The sequence below is a fragment of the Sapajus apella genome, unplaced genomic scaffold (assembly GCF_009761245.1).
Source record: "Sapajus apella isolate SASKATOON/1434 unplaced genomic scaffold, GSC_monkey_1.0 scaffold64, whole genome shotgun sequence".
Classification (NCBI taxonomy): domain Eukaryota; kingdom Metazoa; phylum Chordata; class Mammalia; order Primates; family Cebidae; genus Sapajus; species Sapajus apella.
In genome coordinates this window covers 7,194,026-7,218,692 of record NW_022437004.1, presented here as the reverse complement: position 1 = coordinate 7,218,692, position 24,667 = coordinate 7,194,026, and the positions used below count along the sequence as shown (strand labels likewise).

At 45.5% G+C, this 24,667-nt stretch overlaps 1 protein-coding gene across 2 annotated transcripts in view; it reads left to right on the top strand.

The window, feature by feature from the left end:
* Positions 1 to 24,667, top strand: part of ABCA4 (ATP binding cassette subfamily A member 4) — a 111,552-nt gene that overhangs the window by 64,795 nt on the left and 22,090 nt on the right. For both annotated transcript variants that reach the window (XM_032247915.1, XM_032247914.1), the window contains exons 16-28: positions 495 to 699; positions 4,098 to 4,163; positions 7,161 to 7,250; positions 9,006 to 9,180; positions 11,373 to 11,504; positions 12,522 to 12,661; positions 13,100 to 13,237; positions 14,257 to 14,450; positions 15,549 to 15,636; positions 18,291 to 18,496; positions 18,852 to 18,900; positions 23,269 to 23,534; positions 24,189 to 24,313. In XM_032247915.1, coding sequence (XP_032103806.1) covers positions 495 to 699; positions 4,098 to 4,163; positions 7,161 to 7,250; positions 9,006 to 9,180; positions 11,373 to 11,504; positions 12,522 to 12,661; positions 13,100 to 13,237; positions 14,257 to 14,450; positions 15,549 to 15,636; positions 18,291 to 18,496; positions 18,852 to 18,900; positions 23,269 to 23,534; positions 24,189 to 24,313 — 1,874 coding nt within the window. The remainder of the gene's footprint in view (positions 1 to 494; positions 700 to 4,097; positions 4,164 to 7,160; positions 7,251 to 9,005; positions 9,181 to 11,372; positions 11,505 to 12,521; positions 12,662 to 13,099; positions 13,238 to 14,256; positions 14,451 to 15,548; positions 15,637 to 18,290; positions 18,497 to 18,851; positions 18,901 to 23,268; positions 23,535 to 24,188; positions 24,314 to 24,667) is intronic.

Below are 24,667 nucleotides of genomic sequence, written 5' to 3'. Positions count from 1 at the left end.
CAGAGGTGTCAAGGCATCTGCCTTTCATTTCTGAGGTTAAATAAGACATCAGTTGCTGCCATTTATAGCACCCCGTTTTCTAAAATGATCACAATGGATTGTGGCAAGAAATCCTTATGATTCAGCCTCTGGGCACAGCTGGGTTATTTTGGTAATCCTTGGGTAGGCAGATGGAACTTTGAGGCCATCTTCTTGGATGTATAGATCCACTAGGAAGCTGTAGGTCTGGCAACTGTGGACTAGGGCTGGGCTGAGAATTGTTTCATGTTTTTTGTTAATGTATAGTTAGAGAATCTCTTGTTTGCAGAGAGACACTCTGAACTCTCCCTAGCCATCTATAGAAAGACTCCTTTGGCCCCTCCTGAGGTAGCCTTACACTGGGACACAGTGGGGACCCTCTTTTGGCCATCCCCTTTATCTTGAGGGCATCTGGGTGCTGTTGCATTGGATAAAAGGCACTGCTCATTTTCCGTGCCCTCTCTGCATCACTACAGAGCCTGCTGTCTCCAGTGGCATTTGGGTTTGGCACGGAGTACCTGGTTCGCTTTGAAGAGCAAGGCCTGGGGCTGCAGTGGAGCAACATTGGGAACAGTCCCACGGAAGGGGATGAATTCAGCTTCCTGCTGTCCATGCAGATGATGCTCCTTGATGCTGCTATCTATGGCTTACTTGCTTGGTACCTTGACCAGGTGTTTCCAGGTAAGCATCCCCTTCTATAGGGTAAAGGTAATGGAGTTCTTCAGATCCCCAGCCCTCTCCATTCATCTAGTTTAAATTTCATCGCTTCTAAAGCTCTTTGTCAAAACCAGCATTTGAAGTGTAAATGTAGAAGTCAAAAATCCACCAGCAAATCCTTCTGGCTCTACTTGGGAAATAAATCCAAAATCTGATCTCTTATTACCACCTCCACCACAGCCTTCCCAATCCCAGCCTCCTCCTTTCACTATCACCTCACACCAGTTCGTTCTCCACACTGTATACAGTGAGATCCTTTCAGAATCGAGTTCATATGGTATCAGCCGTCTCTGTCAAATGCCTCCACTGGCTTTTCCTCTCATTCAAAGTAAAACCCAGTGTCCCAACTCTGGCCTCCAAGATGCTCCATTATCTGGCCTCCAGCTCTCTTCCTAATCTCACGATTTTCCCTTCTCCCCCATGTTCCTCTGCTCTAGCCACGTTGGCATCCTTACTGTTTAACACACCAAGTGGTTTCCTCTTCAGGGCCTTCCCACCTGCTGTTCTCGTGCCAGGAACACATTTCTCCCCCCACCCCAACTCGCCCCTCATATCTGCAGACTTGCTTCCTTACTTTGTTTAGGTCTCTGTTCAAATGTCACATTCTCACAGGGATCTTTCCAGACTAAAGATATTTACATATCTATAGCTCTGTAAACAACATTCCTTCAGGGTTCCTGTCCCCTAGCCCTACTTTATTTTGGGGAACATTCTTCGCCATCTGATACGATGATGTATCTTATGCATGTATTTACTGACTCTCTGCCCTTAGTAGAATATGAGCTGTGAGAGCAGGCACATGGCCTGTTTTGTTAACTGTGACAGTCCCAGTGCCCAGAGTAGTGCCTGACCTTTGGTGGGCACTGAATAAATACCTAATTAATCGGTAGCATGGAAAATCATCTCCTAAAAATTGGCTGTTTGCACAGTCTTATATTTACTTTGTAGAAAATAAAATTTTCCTTTAAATTAGCATTTTCTGGTAACTAAAGATGCCTCATCTTTATCTGAGTGGTCTCCAAGTCAACTGATAGCCTTCTTGTGCTGTGGCAGCCATGCCTGGCTCTTGATGCTGTAGCTAAGAGCAGGCAGGGGACAGTGAGGCTGGTCCAGTCCATCGGGAGGGAAAAACTGACAGCTCTCAGATCATCTCAGGACAGACTTTGTTGGCAGAAATAGGTAGGCAGCCACCCTGAATAGGAGGGAGGCCTCTAGGCTGGTTCAGGAGGCCTGGGTTTGCATCCTGGTGGCATGGGTGCATTTGTTTACTAGGGCTGCCATAACAAAGTACCACTAACTGGGTGGCTTAGACAACAGCCATTTATATCTCACAGCTCTGAAGGCTGGAAGTCCAAAATCAAGATGTTGGCAGGGCCATGCTCCCTCTGAAACATGGAGTTGCTTGGGCACTCCTTGGCTGGTAGATGCGTCCCTCTGATCCTCCGTGTGCACGTGGTATTCTCCCTGTCTTACATGGCCATCTTATAAAGACATCAGCTGAGTTGGATTACAGGCCCACCATGCTCCCATGTGACTTCATCTCAACGAGTCACATTGGCAGTGACCCTATTCCTAAACTAAGCCACATTATGAGGTACCTGGGTTAGCACTCTGGTGTCTTTCTTCTTGACACCACTTCTGACACCAAATGTTTTGGTTTTTTGTTGTTGTTACTGTTTTTGACACCAACCAATTCTCCTATATTAATGGGTTGTCCACAAATTTAATTCTGACACTATCCAGAATTCACGCAGACTCCACAGGTTCAATCCTACAAGACTGGCCCCTCTTCCGATGCCAGCTGGAAATGTGGTGGCCAGGCTACCCACACATTTGCCAAAGTGCTATACTTACAATCACAGCTTTATAATGAAGGATATAGCTCAGGAACAGCCGCATGGAAGAGAAGCACAGGGCACAGTATGGGGTTGGGGCCAGAGCTTCTACGCTCTCTCTAGACACACCACCCTCCTAGCACCTCAAAGTGTTCAGCAATCCAGAGGCTCTTCAAATCTTGTTGCTCAGGAGTTTTTATAACCCCATCTCTAGCACCCTACTCCCCCACTGGAGGTTGAGGGTTGGGACTGAAAGTTCCATTCTTCACATGTGTGGTCTTTCTGGTGACCAGTCCCCAGAAACTGAAGCTATCTCGGGGCTCTACCCTGAGTCACATCATTAGCATAAACTCAGATATGGTAGAGGAAGGGGCTCATTATGAATAAAAAAAGACACTCCTTTCTGCCAGGAAATTGCAAGGGTTCTAGGAGGTCTGTGCCCTACACAGAAACTGGGGACAAAGACCAAGTATATTTTGTATTATGCCACAGACCTAACATATCTTTTTGGAAGGAGACCAAATTCAACCCACGACAATGACTTTGAACAAGACACTTGAACTTAGTCTATTTTTTCTATCCTACTAGACTACTAAACTGATGGAAAGAGATATAATAGATAAAAATTAGTTGATTAAAACAGAAATTTGTGCATAATTCAAAAGTTTTATTTTAGCCAAGCTAAAGTTTTCATTTATTTAATAGCTATTTACTGAGCAGCAGCTGTGTGTAAGGCTCAGCAGGGCCAGGTTCCGGGAATGGAGCGGTAGAGATAAAGATCCAGACCTGCCCAGAGGAATATACAGTTCAGTGGCAGCAAAGCCTGTGAAACACATGGCAACTTTTTTAAAAAGCTGAGGCCATGATTTTACAAAATCAACATTTTGTAGGCAACAGAACTTTCTAAGAGAACTGGACTAGAAATTTGGGAGTCTTTTTCTTGAAACCCTGATAGATCCAGTAGAATGAGGGGTGGGGATATAGGGTTAAAAACAGCGACATTAGAATTTGATTACATATGTTGGAATTCCTACATTTCTGTTTAACTATCTGTGACCAGGGACAGATGGCTCAAGCTCAGCGGGCCTTGGTTTCCTTTCTCACAAAAATAATAATACTACCTACCTCCTAGGGTTGTTTTGAGGTTTAAATTATTTAACACATGGAAAGTACTCACAGCAATGCCTGCCACAGAAAGAATACCCAGTTCATGTTAGTGATGATCACCATTATTGTTATGTGACTCCTGGTAAAAGACATGATTTAATTCTGTCGTGAAATGTTTTCTTGGAAAAGTAATGTCAACCAAGATTATTGGTCTTACTGTTGCTTATAACACCCCCAAAACATGACTGTGTGGATAAAAATATGTTGGAAAGAGTAGTCTTTCTGAAAGCCTGCGAAAATCCATGTAATGATAACTATAAATATCTATGGTTACAATTTGAGGTTCAGGTAGATAAATGCTGGATCTTATAGGACTGCAGACTACTTAGACCTTGTCTGTTTATTTGTCTCTATCTTTAGGAGACTATGGTACCCCACTTCCTTGGTACTTTCTTCTGCAAGAGTCATATTGGCTTGGCGGCGAAGGTGAGTTCTTTAAAAATTAAAACACAAATTGGCCGGGCACGGTGGCTCAAGCCTGTAATCCCAGCACTTTGGGAGGCCGAGGCGGGTGGATCACGAGGTCAAGAGATCGAGACCATCCTGGTCAACATGGTGAAACCCCGTCTCTACTAAAAATACAAAAAACATTAGCTGGGCATGGTGGCACGTGCCTGTAATCCCAGCTACTCAGGAGGTTGAGGCAGGAGAATTGCCTGAACCCAGGAGGCGGAGGTTGCGGTGAGCCGAGATCGCACCATTGCACTCCAGCCTGGGTAACAAGAGCGAAACTCCGTCTCCAAAAAAAAAAAAAAAAAAAAAAAAAAATTAAAACACAAATCTTAATGTTTGAAATCAGCTCCTTGGTCTCTGTGCAGGATGTGTATGGGTCACAGAGGCAGCCCTCTATGTAAAGGGTGTGATTCCTGATGAGTCAGCTTCCTCCTGGGGGCTCTGCCCCTCGATGGGCATTGCATCATCTGGGAGCCCACCTTTCACGAGTCGCTGGGCCTGCACGAATGGCTGATCATGGATGAAGCCCTGTGTTCTGTACACCTTGTGCAGTGAACTAAATTGCCCTATTTAAAAAAGGCCAAACCACTTCAGGGTTCAAAGAACTTGTGCAACTTTTCAGTATAAAAAAGAAATCCAGGGAATCATGAAGGAACCTTTGCTTTCATCTCCCACTGCCTTCCTCCTGTCTTTTTATTCCTCTCCATCTTTTCAAAATATAAATTAGTTTATTCTCCCAAGATGAAGACTCCTCCTGGGGCTGGGGCAGAGCTGTTAATCTTCAAGGCAATACCTCAGACTCTCCTGCTGTTGATCTTTTTTGAGGTTGGGGAAGAAGGCTGAAAGGACATTTGCTCACAACATATCTTAGGTAAAAGGCATCTTTACCACTGAACCAAACAGGAGGCCTAGCTAAAGAAAGTTCTAGAAGTGAGGAGAAGCACAGACTTTTTTTTTTTTTTTTTTTTTTGAGAGAGGGATTTACTCATGTTACCCAGGCTGGAGTGGAATGGCGCGATCTCGGGTCTGAGGCAGCACCGCCTCCTGGGTTCAGGCAATTCTCCTGCCTCAGTCTCCTGAGTAGCTGGGATTACAGGCACGCGCCACCATGCCCAGCTAACGTTTTTGTATTTTTAGTAGAGACGGGGTTTCACCATGTTGACCAGGATGGTCTCGATCTCTTGACCTCGTGATCCACCCGCCTCGGCCTCCCAAAGTGCTGGGATTACAGGCTTGAGCCACCGCGCCCGGCCCTGAAGCACAGACTTTTTTGTGAGGTCTGAGAAAGCAAAGAAATTCCAGAGTGTGAGCAGGGGACTCCGCTAGAGCTGGGAGGCTCTGCAAGCAAAGGAAGTATTCTCCCATCTGTTTGTTGCTCACCTACCTGTTCGTTACTTTGTACAATTGGGCCTGGGCCAGGACTTACCCTGTAAGCACTGAGATAGATGTTTGTTTTCTCTAGGGGATTAGTCTAGGGCCTTTAAAAGGCTTGGCTAGATTTTTTTTTTCTTTTGTTTTTTGCTTTTGTTTTCACTGGGTCAAACAAACAGCACTTTTAACAGCTCAGGATTTTTTTCATTGCATTGACATATCCATCTTGTCTATCTGTAAACTTGTTAATTTTTTACTGTAATAAAATTTTCATATAATAAGTGAAAATTGTCAGTGCAGGGGTATATTCCTAGAATGTTTTTAATGTCAATGAGTAATACCAGGGCTTGTGGGCATTTTTTTTCTCTGCAATTCCAACAGATACTCTGCCTCTTAAGAAAAACGGAAATCATAAGAAAAATATGCTCCTTCAAAAGTGAATCACAAATATATTTGCCAATGGAAGGCAAATATTTTTCACCTGTCTCATATGCTGGACTGAAATGGATTTCTAAAACTCTCTAAAACTGGGAAAGAGCTGAGTGTCTCCACCCAACCTCCCTCCTTTCACAGATTAAAAAACAAAAAGTGGAGGCCAGGAGACATCCAGTATCTTCCCCTGTTGGTCACTTGGGACAAAATCTGGAACTTGCACATATATTGCCTGGCAAGAAACTCATTCTAGCGATTAAGCTCTTTAGAAGGATATTTCCGAAGAACAGCACTAAAGACGGCAGGTCCCTGACCACCAGGCCACTACCTGCTGCTCCAGCACACATCCTGCACATTTTCAGAGGGCAGGGGACAGAGGGGCATTGGGCCGTGGGTAGCTGTTGCATTGAGAAAACTCGGCCTGCTCCTGTATGTGCACTCAAGGCCAAGAGTCCTTGGATGCTTGGCAACGGTGGTTTCCTCCTTTCCCTGCCTTCCTCTCCAGCAGACTGACTGGCCCTTCTGCTTCTCTTCCCCTTCCAGGATGTCCGGATATCTTTTTAAACTAAATGCCAAGTTTGCCAAAAAGTGTCTCTGTGTATGTGTGTATGTGTGTGCAATGCATGTGTTTATACCACACTTCACAGTTTGTCCAGGCTTGTGTTAATACCATCACTAGGCTCAACCGTGGTGAGCTTGGTATCTTAATCCCAAGATACTTAAATGCCCACCTAGGTGTATTTCTCAGGTGAACCATTTCTCAAGCTGTAGTTTAAGCTGGCTGCCCGTCATAGCACTTTAAATAGACTTTTACTCAAGGTTCGCCATGACTTTGACATGTTTTGGATTGGAGTAAAATGTGTCAGTGGTGGGCTAAAGAAAATTATTTCAAATTCAATTCTTTTTTTAATCACAATTTCTGACACTGTGGCCTCCTCCTGGCACATGGAGAGGAGGTGAAACTCTCCAAGTCAGAAGCTTCTGTTACAAAACTCCCTCTGGGATTGGCAGAGATTGTAAGATAAGGCTTGAGTCCCTCACAGCCCTGAAGCAGGTCAGAGCCTGGCTGGGAAACTTATTTGCTCCCTGTACTTCTCCCCTCCTTTCCTGCTTTTGCTGGTTCTCAGCTCTCGGTGGGAGAGTAACATTGGCTTCTGGTTGGTGCAGGGTGTTCAACCAGAGAAGAAAGAGCCTTGGAAAAGACTGAGCCCCTAACAGAGGAAATGGAGGATCCAGAGCACCCGGGAGGAATACACGGTAAAATCCCAATGAAGAATGCACAGCAGAGGCGAGGAATAGGCTCGAAGCACTGCAGAGGGCCAGAGCAAAACACCTCATGACAAGGGTGGGAAGAAGCCCATGAAACTGACTCTGTTGACAAGAGTTAAACCTGATCCCTTCTCAGAGGTCCATCTGCATGTGTGTGGAATGAATGGTTCAGCCCAGACATTAGCACATATTTCCTGGAGAAAGCAAATGCCAAGCATGTAGTGTGCCTGTGCCCTTGTTAGGCAAATCCCAAGTGAGTTGCACAAATGTGCTGACTTCCGAGGATTTAGCAAGAACAATAACTTTGGTCACTGGGACTTAAAGCGGATATGAGCTATAAGGAAAGACAAAAATAAATGCTTCTGTGTCCAGGGGGAAAGAGACTCCAGGGGAGCTGACTACACTTCACTTATGGCTTACAAATCTAGAAGGCCATTCATTGAAGGCATCAGGAGCCTTTCCTGACAGTGGAAGTTCCCTAGTAACCCCTAAACTGATGACCCAGGTTGACAAGTTTTGTTTTCCTGGCTTTTGTTGCCCTCATCCTCTCTTTTGACCCAGTTCTGTATTACTCCCAAGGCTTTTCATTCCCTAAGCATATGCATTTCTCTGTGGCCAAAATGCCCTGGGTTTAGAGAGGCAGCACAGCCCCGGACTCTGCCTGCCACTGCAGGAGAGGGTCTGGCCTTTATTCTTCCAGCCCACCCCAGAGGCCATTTCACAAAACAAAAACCAGAGACCTGCAGCCCCTCCCAGAGTTAGACTGCAACACACTGCACCTCTGGGAAGATCCTTCTCCCAGAGTGGAATGTCTAGGCTGAAATTAGGAGCTAGGGACTGGTTCCAACTTAGTTGCAGGCAAGGCCAGGAGGCACAGATAGAAGAAACAGTGGAATTTTCCCCCCTAGGGAAACAAATGCTTAACACCACAGTATTAAGATGATAAATTAAGCTGTGCCATATATGGTGAAATGATGCAGGAGAGATGGGAAGTCAGGGATAACTGAGATCACATGGTGAGGGTCTGCACTGGAGGGGGCATGGGAGGAGGAAGGAGAGGAGTGGGATTTGGGGGATGGTGATGGGGAAGCGTGGACTACCCTCCCAGCTAATTGGAAAACTCTGGGAGTTCTGAGAAGCAAGAAATTTTAGTCAAAGTCAACTCAAAGATTCAAGCCAAGGTGACTAGGAGAATGGCAGTCCAGAAAAGGTCATGGGAGGATCCAAAGGCAGATGTTGTTTTGGGAAGATGAAGAACCTAAGCCACTTCCAGAAATTCCCTGTGGACTGTTAGCAATGGGCCTAGGACCAAGGTTGAGCTTGGGACCAACTCTCCCTATAGACAGTGAGTGCACTCTGGTGAGCATGGGCTCTAGGTTCAAATCCCAATTCTGCCACTCATGCCTATGTGTCCTTAATAGAACACTTGATGTCTCTGTGTCTAAGGTTCCCTCAGCTATGGAAATGAGCATAATAAATGTCTACACCTTAGGACCATTATCAGAGTGCATTGAGGTAATTTGTGTAAAGCAGTCGAAACAGTGCCTGGCATGTAGGAGGTGCTATATAAATGTTTGATGCTATTATTACTATTTTTATTCTGGAATCTTCCTTACAACTGTGATAGCTGAAGCCACGGAGGCAGATGGTGTTACAGGCAGAAGAAAATGACCTGGAGAAAGAGCCCTGGGACTGTGTACATGAGGCATTATGTTTACATCATGTTCATTTTTTTCCTCCAAGACTCCTTCTTTGAACGTGAGCATCCAGGGTGGGTTCCTGGGGTATGCGTGAAGAATCTGGTGAAGACTTTTGAACCCTATGGCCGGCCTGCTGTGGACCGTCTGAATATCACCTTCTACGAGAACCAGATCACCGCGTTCCTCGGCCACAATGGAGCAGGGAAAACCACCACTTTGTGAGTCTTCCAACAGAGAGGCTGGCTGCCATGCTAGCCTGTCATTTTCTGGCTTAGTCTTTCCCTGTCAGCGGCTGTCTACTCTTTCCCACAAATTTTAGTGACAAATATTTGTGGCCCCAAAAATGTGTAAAAGCTTTCTGCAGTATTCAAAGCTCACTCATATGTATTCTCTTGAGAGGAAGGTAGAATAAGTTTATTGCCTCTTTTGTGTGCCGGGGAAGTGGACATTCATTCAGAGAGTTGAAATGACTTTCCTGAGGCCACCAAGTTGTCATGGCTCAGTGGGGACAAAAGCCAGGCACACAGTTGCCTCTTGTTTCTCACACCTTGAGTCTTTTCCCCCGTTCCAGCAGTCCCTGGTGGTGACCAACTCATGACCATTGCCATCACATGCATGGGAGCTGTAGAGTCCTGCTATTTGTTTTTTGTTTGTTTGTTTCTTTTTTTTTTTTTTTGAGACAGTATCTCATTCTGCTACCCAGGCTGGAGTGCAGTGGCACAATCTCGGCTCACTGCAACCTCCTCCTCCCAGGTTCAAGCAATTCTCCCACCTCAGCCTCCCGAGTAGCTGGGACCACAGGCGCATACCACCACGCCCAGCTAAGTTTTGTATTTTTTAATAAAGACAGTGTTCCACCATTTTGGCCAGGCTGGTCTCGAACTCCTGACCTCAGGTGGTCCACCCACCTCAGCCTCCCAAAGTGCTGGGATTACAGGTGTGAGCCACCGTACCAGCCCGAGTCCTGCTATTTTCAAGGAGCATTCCTTTTTCTGCCAATAGTTAGGCAGGCTTCCATATCAGCTGATGAGGGTTAGTGGTAGTTCTGGAGAAAGTAAAAAAAAAAAAAAATCAGTCTCTAGAGGGGCCCGTGGAGTAACTGTCTGGCAACAGAAGGTCAGGGCAGGGAAGGCAAAGGGCTCTGCGTGGACCTCTCAGCTCCACAGGCACACCACTCTCCTCCAAGGGACTCGAGCGCCATCTGCTGAGAGGAGAACACAGCCTGCCCTGGTTTCCCAAGGAGCAGCAGACACAGACCTCGAAGGGGGCAGCAAACCCACGTGACACAGTCTTCAAGTCCTTTGGAGAGCCCCAGGAAGGAACAGCAGCGTGTACACCCTGTGATGGAATGTTCTCTAGGGCGGTTCAGTGTGAATGGAATGTGGGGCCAGTGCCATTCTATTTGGTTCTGTTTCCCTCTAGTGGTTGATCCATGGAGATTTCAGCTTCTCCGTCAGGACAAGTTCAGATAGCCTGAGACGGTATCAGAACTCAGGGACAGAGCTGGGTGTGGTGGCCCTGCATCCATCTGATTTCTCCTCCTGCTAACTGATATGGTCAGAGAGCTGGAAACAGCGTCCAGGACCCCAGGGCTCCAAAAAGGCAAATAATTACTTCATCGGCTGCTCACATGCAACTTCCCCGGGGGTTAAAACAATGTTTAATACTAATAGTAATAATATTTTTGAGTTTTACTTTATGCTGGCTCTGTTCTAATGTTCTAAGTGTATTAACTCATTTAACCTTTACAACAGCCCAAGGACATGGGAGTCACAGTTACCATTTTGCCAGAAAAAAAAAAAAAAAAAAAAAGCCCACCATTGCTCTTGGGCTTTTTATGTTTTGGATTCAAAGCTGGTATTGGTGGTGGTAATTATCATGCCTGGTTTCAATCAGTTAATCAACAAAAGCTTAGGAGTGCTTGGGATTCTTTCTCGCCTTTCATCAAGACCTTACCCAGGCTTTGTGATGGTAACACCTGGCTTTTCAATATCCATGACTGCTCACCCAGGAGGCAAAGCCTTGAGCCATGTACCAAATGCCTTTTATTGATCCTTTTCAACACTGGGCTCCTTGATGGCTGAGCTGGGGACACCTGTGACTGCATGTGAAGTTCTGAGGCTGGGAATCCCAGAGGCCCTCGGCTTTGGCCTGGGAGCACCAAGAAATAAGTAGAAGCAGAGAAGGATGGTAGAGGTTGCCCTCTGCATTAGGGCCTGGATGTTCACGCTGGTGCTGAGCCCTGTGTGGGAATCTGTTGGGCCCCACAGCTAATAGTGGTTTGGGTTTGACTGACAGCCCCAGGCAGGAATCCCAATGAGAGTTCTCACTGACCCTAGAGTGGGGGCAGCCCTCCTAAGGCAAGTTCCTAAAGGCCATCTCTTCTGCCACTGACTCCTGTGTTCCGCAGGTCCATCCTGACGGGTCTGTTGCCACCAACATCTGGGACTGTGCTCATTGGGGGAAGGGACATTGAAACCAGCCTGAATGCAATCCGGCAGAGCCTTGGCATGTGTCCACAGCACAACATCCTGTTCCACCAGTAAGTGAGACAGGAACTGAGACCTCCCCATCCCCACTCCTCACCTCTGCCCCCTGCACACTTTTCTAGAGCCCAGCTCAGGGATGTCCTGCCTGGGCACAGGTGGAAATACTCTTATTTGTTTTCCCCCATGTTTAAGGTCCTTTGTCCTACTTGCAATGAGCGTTGTCCCTCAGATCATGGGACTCTGCCTTTGCTGCTCAGAGCTGAGGGCTCCCCACTCAGAAGGGTGAGACTGCCTTTGCTCTGACATAGCAGCTGATCCCCGATTGCCTTGTGCAGCCCTGAAGTACTTCCTCTCAGGGACCAAAGACAGGAGAACCATTGTTCCTTTTTCCTGTTTAAGCCATGGCATGAAAGGTGAACTTTTCAGGGGGCTTTTTAGTTACTTTTTTTTTTTCCAATAAGATATTTTTATTTCTTATCTAAGAAGCTATGCATAGTCATTGTCAAAGAAAAAGAGGAAGGTAAGGAGGGAGGGAGGGAGGGAGGGAAGGAAGGAAGGAAGGAAATATAGGTAAATAAAACATTGAAAATAAAAGTCACCTGTAATTTCACTACTCAGAGATAACCACTGGGTTAACACATTGGTATATAATTTTTTAGAACTTTCTCCTATACATGTGTAGATAAACACATATACTTTAAAATCATAAAGAATAATAAAACTATGCATACACATTTTAAATCTGGCATTTTTTTTTCAAAAAAGGATTGCTTTTTTATACATGAGAGATAATGAACATCTTTCATGTCATTACATATTCATTACATATTCTTCTATAAAATAATATTTAGTATTTACAGACTATTCCATCTTATGAATGAACTATGTAAGCCATCCTCTTATTAGATATTTAAACAGGGTCTGTTATTTTTGTTTTGTATCATAAACACCACCGCAGTGAGCATCTTGATTGCTAAATCAAGAGTACTTGTCCTCAGTTGTTTCTGTAAGATCAGCTGCTAGAAGTGGAAGAGCTGAGCCATTGCTTTTCTTATTGTCCCATCTCCTAGCCTCACGGTGGCTGAGCACATGCTATTCTATGCCCAGTTGAAAGGCAAGTCCTGGGAGGAGGCCCAGCTGGAGATGGAGGCCATGTTGGAGGACACAGGCCTCCACCACAAGCGGAATGAAGAGGCTCAGGACCTATCAGGTGCTTGGTGATGGATGGAGACAGGGCCACAGATGGCAAATCCATGACTTCCCAGTGCACCCAGGAGGCGGGGGAGGCTTGGAGCAGGAGAGCTCCTAAGGGTCGGAACACCTCTGTAAAGTTAGCCCAAGAACCAAAGAGCAGCCCCCAGATCATTTCCCCCGCAGAACCCTGTCTCACAGCAGTCTGGGTTTTATTTATCCTGAGGTTGACATGTTTGAACAGTCTTCCAAGGGTCTGATCTGAGGAGGCGAGGGTTACCCTTTCTGTGTTTACAAAGCCTGAACAGTATTAGGGCTTTGAACACTATAAACATCTAAGGAGGCAGCATCAAACGGCTGCTGGATTAAGGTATCCCCAAGATGCCTTTGGCCCTGAGCCTTTCTCTTCTCCACCCTCCGCAGCCCCTTGACACTCCCGTCCTCCTTGTGCCCCCAGGTGGCATGCAGAGAAAGCTGTCAGTCGCCATTGCCTTTGTGGGAGATGCCAAGGTGGTGGTTCTGGATGAGCCCACTTCTGGGGTGGACCCTTATTCAAGACGCTCGATCTGGGACCTGCTCCTGAAGTATCGCTCAGGTAACGGCCACTGCTCAGTGTCCTGGGCTCCCACTGTGGCCTTACTTGTGGTCCCCACTCTCTCACTTGGCATTGCAAAACTGAGTACAGGTACCACCATGACTACACTCAAAAGGGGCTTTATCACTGACTTGGTGAATCTAAATTCCAGCTAAAGCCTCCTGAGATTTTTGCAAATATAGACAGGGAATCATTAATGAGGCAGCCTACTTCCCAAAATATTTTAGAAAATTCTCTTGACCTGCAGCCCTTCTGTCTGGAATAATGGATGCCATGCTAGGTGAAAGTCCCCTCTGACCATGGGGACTCAGGTTACCTGCAAACATACCTAGAAGCTCCATAGCTGTAGGATGACCACTCAGGATCAGTGTGAGGGTGACATGCTGGGCATTCAGTGCTCCAGAGGATGGCCGCAGATGGAAGTGGCTCCTCTGCCATGGCACCCCTAAGACAAGGGGCTCAAATAGGAAAAGACATTAGACAGAGCTGAGAGCCCATAGAGGTGACAGCGAGGTTCAACCCTGTGGTCGAGCCAGAGCTTACCCCCTCTCGACTCACACAGCATTGTCCCATGCCTTTCTCTGAGGGTTTACCATCCTGGAATCCTCATTGCTGTTTTCTTTTAATGACATCTCCAGTTAGTGAGAGTATGTATGTGTGTGTTCTTTATGAAAATTATAAATGCAGAACTTAATGATCCAGAAAATACATATGAAATTCACTAGATACATGATACATGAGCCCCAAATATAGGATTTATTTGAATCAGATCCTATGCCAGATACAGAGACACTGTGTGTGGCAATGCTTTACAGTATGTAGGATGCTATGAAATGTTAGTTGTTATTATTGTCCTAATATCCTGGAATTTGCTGCTGAATTAGTCCCTTGGATTTTTTTTTTCATTAACTCCTGATTTTTGCAACTATATAGCCAGGAGATTGCTGTGTACCCTTTACCAACCATGCCCAACCCAGGGCAAACCTGGTGATTACCTTGCCCTGGCCCCTACCTTGCAGGCAGAACCATCATCATGTCCACTCACCACATGGATGAGGCTGACCTCCTTGGAGACCGCATCGCCATCATTGCCCAGGGAAGGCTGTACTGCTCAGGGACCCCGCTCTTCCTGAAGAACTGCTTCGGCACGGGCTTGTACTTAACCTTGGTGCGCAAAATGAAAAACATCCAGAGCCAAAGGAGAGGCAGTGAGGTAGGTGTCTGCCCAGGGAAAGACCCTGGCCTGGGTGAGAAGGAGCACACAGCACGGGGCTGCCACTCCGAACATGGCTACTCACACAGGCTCTCGCCATCAGAATCAGTATCTTTGTTCTGGGACCATTTGCAGGATATTTCGATGAACACATTCTGAAGCCTCCTCCTACAGAGATGCTTTAGCCAAAATGAAACAACTAGCTTTAAATGTCTGTGATTATTACATGCCAGATTACACAGCAGGACCCCAAACTTCAGATGCGGTTTGGTGCAACATAGAAGTGAATGTCTGTAAAGTTAGGCTGTTTTAAGAGCAATTAGTTAGGCTTCCTTCTTTTTTTTTTTTTTCATTTCAACATTTGTGTTCCCTAATTAAACCTGAATTTCAGTGGTAGGTGAAAGCTAAGAAGAGGCCTCCTTGAGCTCTATAACATAAAAATGATGAAGCCAAAAAATCCCAACCAGCAGAGACCACTTCGGCATGTCAGGAGACCCAGTTTTATGCCTGTGCTGTGAAGTAGACAAACTGTGTATCATCTTAGGCGAATTATTTAATTCCTCCTCTTTTTTGTTTCTTGTTCGTATGGAAAATGAAGCTAATGATCTCTGCTTCTCCTTCTTAGGGATGTGAAGATAAATGAGATAAAATATTATAAATGTGTTCTGGGCTTCTTAAGAACAGACATTGCTCACATTCAAATGGTCACGATTATGATATGGCAGCATTATTTATGCCTCTGGTTTAAGTGTCTGGCTGCTGCTGGGGCTTCCTGTATCCATCCACAGGGAAGGAGGCACAGAATGTCTCTCACAGGCAGAACCTACAGCTGCCACATAATTGGTGACAAGCCAAAGGGACTCTTGGTGGTTCTGCTTCTCTCTGTGCATGACTCACACACTCTCTAGGATAAAATCAAGCGTCTACACCCTAGAAATGCTCAGATGAATTAACAGATTAAACAGTGAAGAAAAAATGTGTTGACTACACTTGGCAGTGAGAAATATATAAAGCAGGTGGTGACAGCAGCTGGCATGAGGGAGAGGCTCTGGTTGAAGGGATGTGCATCTTGTCAGTCATCCTGTCTGTCTGTTGCAGGGGACCTGCAGCTGTGCATCTAAGGGTTTCTCCACCACCACGTGTTCAGCTCACGTCAGTGACCTAACTCCAGAACAAGTCCTGGATGGTAAGGACTGGACAGGCCATACCTGGGTTCCTGTCTGGCAACCATCTCCCAGTATTGCTGGGTGTGTCCTGTTGTGATGCATTTTAATGGGAGCAAAGAGAATACTGGGTACTTCTCAAGGTCACACAGTTGTTCTTTTGCTTTGAGCTTCTTTCTCCTCTTCCTCCTTCCTTCATTCCCAAAAGGATTTTAAAAGTCATGCACTCTCTCCCTTTAATGAGGAATATACTCTGTGCTCTTACCATTTGTAAGCCTTCATTCCTGGGGTCCCCCTGCCCTGGCTCCAAGCCACATTCCTTATGGTCTGGGGAGAGCTTCTTCTACATGTGTGCCATTGCACCCTCTAGTGGAAGTATGGTGACTCACGGCTCTTCCAGTGAACTCGTGGAGTCATATTGCATGTGTGGATGGCAAGTCTGGAAATATACACCCCTGTTACACTCCTGATTTTCCCTTCAGCTTACCAATTTCCCAGTGATTCTTCCTTTAATTAAGATGCATTGAAGCTTTCAGGAGTGCCCTCATCTCCAGGGAGCTGCAGTAGATAGGCTATCTCTATAGAAGCATATTCCCACATGGGAATGAAATTAAATTTAGGTACTGATGCAGGTTAATGAATGGGGAAAGTATCTGCTTTTCAAAGAAAAAGTACATTTTTCTATTTAGCACAAATTTTTTCTAAATGTTAAGAATTTACTAATGGAATCTGGTGAAGCAAGAGAACTGGACAATATTTGTGTTTCGGATCATGGCAACTGGAGGGAGCATACCCGGAGAGGCATCATCACTGCTCATGCACCTGCCGTCTCTTCATGCTGAGAGACCCTGTGATGACCAGAAAATGTCTTTTTAAGATGACATTTCTGGGTCTTTCTCCTAACCTGCCTTGCTGTGGATATCTATCTTCCCCACTCTCTGAATCTTGGTCAAGAAGTTTATATTTGTTTTAAATCAATACTAAAATGTTATGTGATTTGCCAAAATCAAGTTGGAAACAGGGCCTGTGTGGCTGAATGATTCTTTTTTAAAAAATTACTTTATTTCTAAATAAAGGTTTTCTTTGTATAGAATTGGGATGCTGTGAATGGTGGGAAATGCAGTAAATAGTTATGCCCCAAATAAGGGAGGGAAGATCATTTTAATCCCCAGTTAGCTCCTTGCTTGAAAGTCTTTTCACTCAAACACACCCACATACCACACACACACTCACAGACCTCCCTCCCAGATGCCAAAAGCCCTGCTGACCTACAGAGCTACTTCTGGAAAGGCTGATACATGCCTAAGACACAATTCCTGGGAATCCAGCAGCTTTGGGTTCCATTTCCTTCCGAAGAGAACAATGAATATGACCCCTGGAGAGCTATTAGGGCAGAGCTACTTCCTTAACGTAAAGGACTCTCCAGCCTCTGTATGAAGTCATCCCAGAGCTAAAGACAATCAAGTCCGATTTGCAGATTTGACATAAAGCAAGACTTCCAATCCAGTGAGGCTGAAGAACTTTGGTTGAAGGCCATGAAATCCCTTCATATGGATCATTTTTTAAACAAAAAAAGAAAAGAAAAGAACATACTGGATTTCCCCAACTCTCTCTGAGAGCTGCTTTCTGGAGTTGTGTCTTGAGTCCTGGAATCCCTCTCCCTTTGACCTGTTCTGAAGACAATGTGCTAGAGAACTCTCTCTTCAAGTGCATGCAAGTGAAGTTTTTACAGTTAGATTTTTAATTTTAGAGTAATACACACTTGTACATAAAATTCAATTCTGGTTGTATAAGTGTGTCAGGAAAACAGTTGGTATCCGACACTTGTTCACACTCCATGATACGCACCCATATCCTACCCCCTCCCCCAGCCTCCCTCCACGGCTTCTCAACCCCCTTCTGCATTTCCTGTGAGCTGAGGATTCAGTTTTTTTTTTTTTTTTTTTTTTTTGTGGAGGTAGGTGCAATCCCAGGAGAAACTGTGCAATCTTCTGACAAGTTAGAGCAGACATGGGTGTGTGATTTAGGGAAGGCACTTCTCAGTTTGGTCACTGGTTCCAGGGGTATATATCTTGGGCAAGTCCCCCATAGCTGGGGCCAGACCAGAAAAATGAAAACAACTTTGACTTAGCCTCAAGTTTTCAGTGAATCAGAATGAAAAATAACAATGACTAAGAGCTTTCTTACCGAGATGATGTAAGTGATAACAATAGCAGCCAGCACTCACCTATGTGCCAGGTATTTCTCTAAATGCTTTGTGTAGTTAAACTCATCCAGTCCTGAAAAACAACAATGAAGTGGGCACCATTACTTTTCCCTTTTCACAGATGAGGAAGCATAGGGGTGATCCACCCAATGTAGCATAGCTTGAGGGGACAGAACATTTGGTTGAGCAGAGGAGGAAGTGGCACGGAAAGCTGCATCATGCCCCCAGGTTGCACAGCTAGCTAGTGGGGAGGACTTTGCTTGTTTCCCTCTGCCTCTCAGTGGTTATCTCAGGGTCAACTAAGCTGAAAACAGACTTGACAGAGCATCAGTCCTCTGAAAGAGTCACTGCCAAGAAACAAAATGCCTCTTCTTCAAAAGGGAAGTGGAGAAAAGTAGGAAACCTGGGTAACCTCACCATCTTCCAGGTTCTAGAAAACAGAGCTGGCTTCAGTCTTTTTTCTTGTCCTAGGGGATGTAAATGAGCTGATGGATGTAGTCCTCCATCATGTTCCAGAGGCAAAGCTGGTGGAGTGCATCGGTCAAGAACTTATCTTTCTTCTTCCAAGTAAGAATTTCAAGCAGAGAGCATATGCCAGCCTTTTCAGAGAGCTGGAGGAGACACTGGCTGACCTTGGGCTTAGCAGTTTTGGAGTTTCTGATACTCCCCTGGAAGAGGTAAAGTAGAGATTCCAGCTGGTTTCTGTCAAGTGCCAGAAGTGGCAGTTCTTTGAAAAAGTCTGACATTAGAGCGAAGTTTTGTAAAAGCAAAAAGCCATTATTCCCCACCCAAGCTTAGCAACTATATTCATTTTTGGCACATTTCCCCCGTCTTTGTGTGCATACATATTTTACGGAGTTGTGGTTACTGTGTGCTTATGTTTTTGTATTTATGGAAGATGATGTTCTTAGATAAAGGGTCATAATGCATTTTCTTCCCTTTATGAAGCAATACTCAACAAAATGGAGCTTGGGTTAGATTTTTCTGAGAATAGGAATGACTACACAAAATTCTCTTTTTTCTTCTTGACAGATTTTTCTGAAGGTCACGGAGGATTCTGGTTCAGGACCTCTGTTTGCAGGTATGGTGCTGGAGCCTGTGGCTTGTTCCCTTCCTTTTCACCGCCCCTCCCCCACAAGCTCTGTCTTGAAAGTCCAAGGGACCAGGTACAGTAGCTCATGCCTGTAATCCCAGTACTTTGGGAGGTCGAGGCAGGTGGATCACCTGAGGTCAGGAGTTTGAGACCAGCCTGGCCAATATGATGAACCCCTGTCCCTACTAAAAATATAAAAATAAGCTGGGCATGGTGGCCTGTGCCTATAATCCCAGCTACTCAGGAGGCTGAGACAGGAGAATCGCTTGAACTTGGGAGGCAGAGGTTGCAGTGAGCCAAGATCACACCATTGCACTCTAGCCTGGGCGACAAGAGTGAAACTCCATCAAAAAAAAGAAAAAGTCTAAGGAAAAAGTCATGAAACAACAAAGCAGGCAAATACTCCTCCATAGTATCTGAGTCCCCAATGATAGGCAATTAGCATCCTTGGTGCCTTTGAATGACAAAGGAATAACAGACTGAGTTAGGTTTGGGTGGGAACACTTTGGATGAATGAGGATTCTTATGGAGGTCAGGTTGGTAGCTTCATCCCTCAGCTTCTCATCCTGTGTCCCCAGTATCTACTTCCTGCCATGTCATCATCCTCATCTCCTCCTGTCATCTCCACCAGGCCTCTGATCCATCCCTATCTGCTGGCAGATAAGTGACAGCTGGCAGAGTCCTTAGCGATTATCAAACACAACTCAAATGCCAGCTGGAGTCTCCCGGCCCCTTTGAGAGCAACATAAACTCATTTTGAACCCTTATTTAGTAGTCTATGGACTTTGAAAATGTGGGGACCAAAATTCCTGTGGATTCTAGGAGTCTCTCTTCTACGTGTGTCAGGCTGGGCATCAACTAGCTCCTTCCATGAATTTTTACCAAACCCACAGCCACACAAAGCATCTGTGAGTGTAGCAGAGTTTACAGCAGAGGGTGAAGGGTGGGGAGATAAATGTGCAAAAGGGTTACCTGCCACACAAACAGAAACCACTTCTGATAGAACACGAGGCATCCACCACACTATAAAATCCTCCCCTGGTGCCGGCAACACTTTGCAGAATTCTCCTTTGCTGCCTTGGGCTCCTAACACCTCCTAAACCACAAGTTACCTTCATCTTCCCAGTGTGGCATATTACAGTGTTTTCCTGTCGGAGTGTTTCCTCTCTATGGGGATTCTGGAATCTGCACTTAAGGTAACTTGGTTTTCATCTTTCTTCATAAGTGATCCCAAACACCTACCTACTATGCCTGGAACTACCAATGAACACATATATCAGCCCAGATACGCTTCAGCCCATCCCAATATGTCACGTGGTGGCCAAAAGATGCAGTCATCCTGGCAGAGTGGGGGTGGGGGCAGGAAGCACTGCTCCACGGGGGCAGCAGCAATTCACCACAGAGCCCAAGTTCCTTTCAAGCTCTGCTGACACAGAAATTGAACAATCTCAGCTCACCCAAAGACCAGAATGAAAATATGCTAATTTATTTCAGAAGCTTTGCTGCATTGAAGAGTTAGGGCCTTTTATCTGTGCAGAATATTCCTTCTTGATAAATAGGTTCTCTCTAGAGAATAAATTACATATCAGAGAACTGTTTAGTCAGCATGGGAATAGAACAGGATATTCCAAAGGTACAGTCCAGGGGAGTGGGTAAGAGTGTAGCCTCTGCAGTGAGGCCAACCAAACATCAAACCTGAACTTCATTCATAATTTGCAAACTGACTGGCTTTGGGTAAGCATCTAGCCTCTTTGTACCTGTTTCCCCATTTGCAAAATGGGAATAATAATAGCATCTACCTGTCGCATTATTGAGAGAATTAAATGACTTAATGCTTGCCAAGTTATAACAGAGTAAAAGATCCCTGATTAAGACTCAGCAACTCTAAACTCAATGTTTACAAACCATCTCTTACCTCAAAGCATTTAACATACATTGTCTTATTTGATCATCACTAAAATCTCATGAAGCACGTAGGGCAGGGGTCTGCTCCATCTGGGGGAACTGAGCTCACAGAGGCTGGAGGATTTGCCTAAAGTCACCCATCCTGCTGGGTCTCACTCTCTCGTGTTAAATCTCAAATCTAGGATGCCCAATGCCACACTCTCAGCCACTTTGCAGTTGACTAAGCACATTTGTTTTTAATTAGCTCAGTCTTAGAGGATGACATTCTGATCTTGTCTCCACAGTTTAAAGGAACCTGTAGCTGTCTATTGGGTCACACATTGCATGACATGGAGAGGGTCAATGCTACTTCTGAAGGGATGGCTGACAGCCAGAAACCAGAAAGCAGTAGATAGCCAGGAACAAACTGGTGATTCTGAACAGGCTTGGAAGGCTTATCTCTGGTCAAGTCAGTGGGCTCCAACTGGGATGGGGCCTTCAGGGAGAGGTCAAAGCTCAGAAGTTTGAGATGAGATTAGCTAGCAAAGAGGAGGGGCAGCAGGGGAGGGCCAGCCATGGCAGACATCAAATCTGAGCCCAGATCAGGAAAAGGAGCCTGGAGAACTGGGGCTCTGGCACAGAGAACGTGCAGAACTTTGCCCTCTGAGTCCAGAGGCCAGGGCTGGGGCTGACTGTTGCCCAGCCTTCGCATCCCGAGAACCTGGAGAACTTCACCGTTTGAGTGCAGAGGCCAGGGCTGGGGCTGCCACCCATGTAGTTGAAAGGATGACTGAGCTGATCCAATTCCCTTTAAAAGTGTCCTTGTCCAGGGGAACTTGAGGAGGGTTAAGAAAGAAGCTGGGGACCAACCAGCAGTCCTCTACTCTCTCTCTCTATGTCCAGCAATGTTGTTTTACAAATGAGCATTAATCAGCGACTATAAACTATAGTTTCCACATAACTGACAACTTGCAATGGTTTCTATAGTATGCTCCCATATGTTAGGTCATTTAACTTTTAAAACACTCCTGTGAAATGTTCTTTTTTTTTTTTTTTTTTTTTTTTTTTTTTTTTTTTTTTTTTTTTTTGAGATGGAGTTTTACTCTGTCATCCAGGCAGGAGTGCAGTGACTCAGTCATGGTTCACTGCAGCCTTGACCTCCTGGGCTCAAGGAGTCCTTCCACCTCAACCTCCCAAGTAGCTGGGACTACAGGTGCACACTACCATGCCTGGCTAATTTATTTTTTTATTTTTTTAGGGACAGGGTCTCCCTGTGTTGTACAGGCTGATCTGAAACTCCTGGGCTCAAGCAATCCTCTCTGTTTGGCCTCCCAAAGTGCTGGAATTACAGGCATGAGCCACCATGCCTGGTCTCACTTTCACTGTACAGTTGAGAAGTCTGAGAAAACTCAGATTTAGGCAGATTGAGTCACTTTCCCAAATGTATGTTTCTTGTAAGAGTCCAGATTCAAACCTCAGGCTCCTAACTCTTAGTTCATTAATTTTTCTACCATGTCTCAGTATCCTCTAAGAATTCAGAAAGAACCACATTGACTCTGATTTTTAATTTAAGTACACAGGTAATAAGTGACTGTATTTTGTTGTTTAAAAATTCAAATAATACACAAAAGGTTAAAGTCCCTCCTCCCACTTCCTCTGCCCTCCCTATCCAACTCTGCCTCCCCAGGGGGAGCTTCTGCTGACAGTCAGTGGGCATTCTTTCAGAGTTTTGCAATTATATGTGTGTGTGTACATAAGATGTAGTTTTTCTTTGTGTAGGATACGTGAACTTTTAAATGTAAATGTGAGTTTATTATACATATTGACCTGCACCCTAGTTTTGTTTTGTTTTGTTTTGAGGAGTCTTTCTCTGTTGCCCAGGATGGGTATTTGGGCTGCCCACAGAAAGGAGCTTAATGCAGTGGTGCAATCTCGGCTCATTGCAACTTCTGCCTCCTGGATTCAAGTGATTCTCCTGCCTCAGCCTCCCGAGTAACTGGGATTGCAGGTCCCACCACCATGCCCGCCTAATTTTTGTATTTTAGTAGAGAGAGGGTTTCACTATGTAGGTCAAGCTGGTCTTGAACTCCTGATCTCAAATGATCCACACACCTCCGCCTCCCAAAGTGCTGGAATTACAGGCCTGAGCACTGTGCCTGGCCAGTTTTGTTTTTTTATTAACCGAGTTACATATTTTAAACCTCTCCATATTGATGCTTTGAGAGTTATTCTGTTCTCTTTAATGTTAATAGAGAATTTTAAGGCAATTTCAGATGAATCTATACAATTTCTCTGTATAGATAATTTATACAGAAAAATAGATTTTTACAAAGATGATTAAACTACCAGCCTGGTATTTTATTGCTGACTTAAATGAAGAGAAAACCAATGCTATAAGGAAGAAAAAATGGCATTAGAGATCCAGATCTTATAGGTGATTTTCCAAATTATAAATTTAATCTCCTAAACCAGGTGGCACTCAGCAGAAAAGAGAAAACGTCAACCGCCGACACCCCTGCTTGGGTCCCAGAGAGAACACTGGACCCATACCTCAGGACTCCAATGACTGCTCCCCAGGGGCGCTGGCTGCTCACCCAGAGGGCCAGCCCCCACCAGAGCCAGAGTGCCCAGGCCCGCAGCTCAACACAGGGACGCGGCTGGTCCTCCAGCACGTGCAGGCACTGCTGCTCAAGCGACTCCAACACACCGTCCGCAGCCACAAGGACTTCCTAGCCCAGGTGCCATTGTCGGTTGGTGTTTAGCTGCACTCAGTTGCTCCTCGCCCAGCCTTCCCCTCCTCTCTTGCATGTTCCTGCACACGCAGGTTCTAACTCAGTGAGGAGCATGCTCTTAAGATTCTGCCGGCTTTGTTTCCCACTTTCCAAACCTTTATTTCGATCCTTGGTAACATGAATCTTCTTTGTAAGTTGGAGCTCCCTTAGCAAAGAAAATAGAATAATAGTGAAAATGTTAATATTGTTTTTATTTTCACAGTGAGGGGTGAAGTCATGTTTTCATCTATTTTTGCAGTGACCCTACATATCAAGGTCATTGCCCTCTTTTTTCTTTCAATGTTTTTTAATTTAGAAAAAGAAGCTCTGGTTCAAAGAGCAGCGAGTCACATGAATGAATCTGACTTACTGCTCTTTGAACTGCCCTTGGACATCTGGCTGAACACTGGCCTGCGTTCAGATTCTTCAGTGGCCACCAGAACATTCTGTTTTCTTCTGCACATCTTACCTTTGCATACCCTGCCTCTTATGTTCCCCCAGAAGCCTGACCCTCTCCACCAGGGGCTGACAGAAGGCTGCAGGGTAAATGTTGAAGATGTGTGTGCACACATGACGTCTCCATGCCACAGTCATGTTTATTCCATGTCTGTTCTCCCACAGATCATTCTCCCAGCCACTTTTGTGTTTTTGGCCCTGTTGCTTTCTATCATCATCCCGCCTTTTGGTGAATACCCTGCCTTGACCCTCCACCCCTGGATGTATGGGCATCAGTACACCTTCTTCAGGTGCGTGGACTCAGGGTCAGAGTCACCATTTTCCTCTGAGGGTTTGGGGCACCTGGGTCACATGCTGCTTGGAAGGGCCCTGACTTTTCCACTTCACTGGGACCTTTACCAATGAGGGAGGGGTATTTGGGCTGCCCACAGAAAGGAGCTTAATGTATCTGCCACTGCTCGGAAAGGTGATCCTAGTGCACAGTCAGGACTGCTCGGGAAGGAGTGGGGAAAGAAACATAAAGCTTGGTTGAGTGGGTCGAAGCACTATCTTTTTAAGGCATAGGTGACATGCCATCAGACCACTGGGAGTGTTTGGGCAGCCTATCCCCTCCCAGGAGAACTAGCGCCATCCCAAGGCAGCAT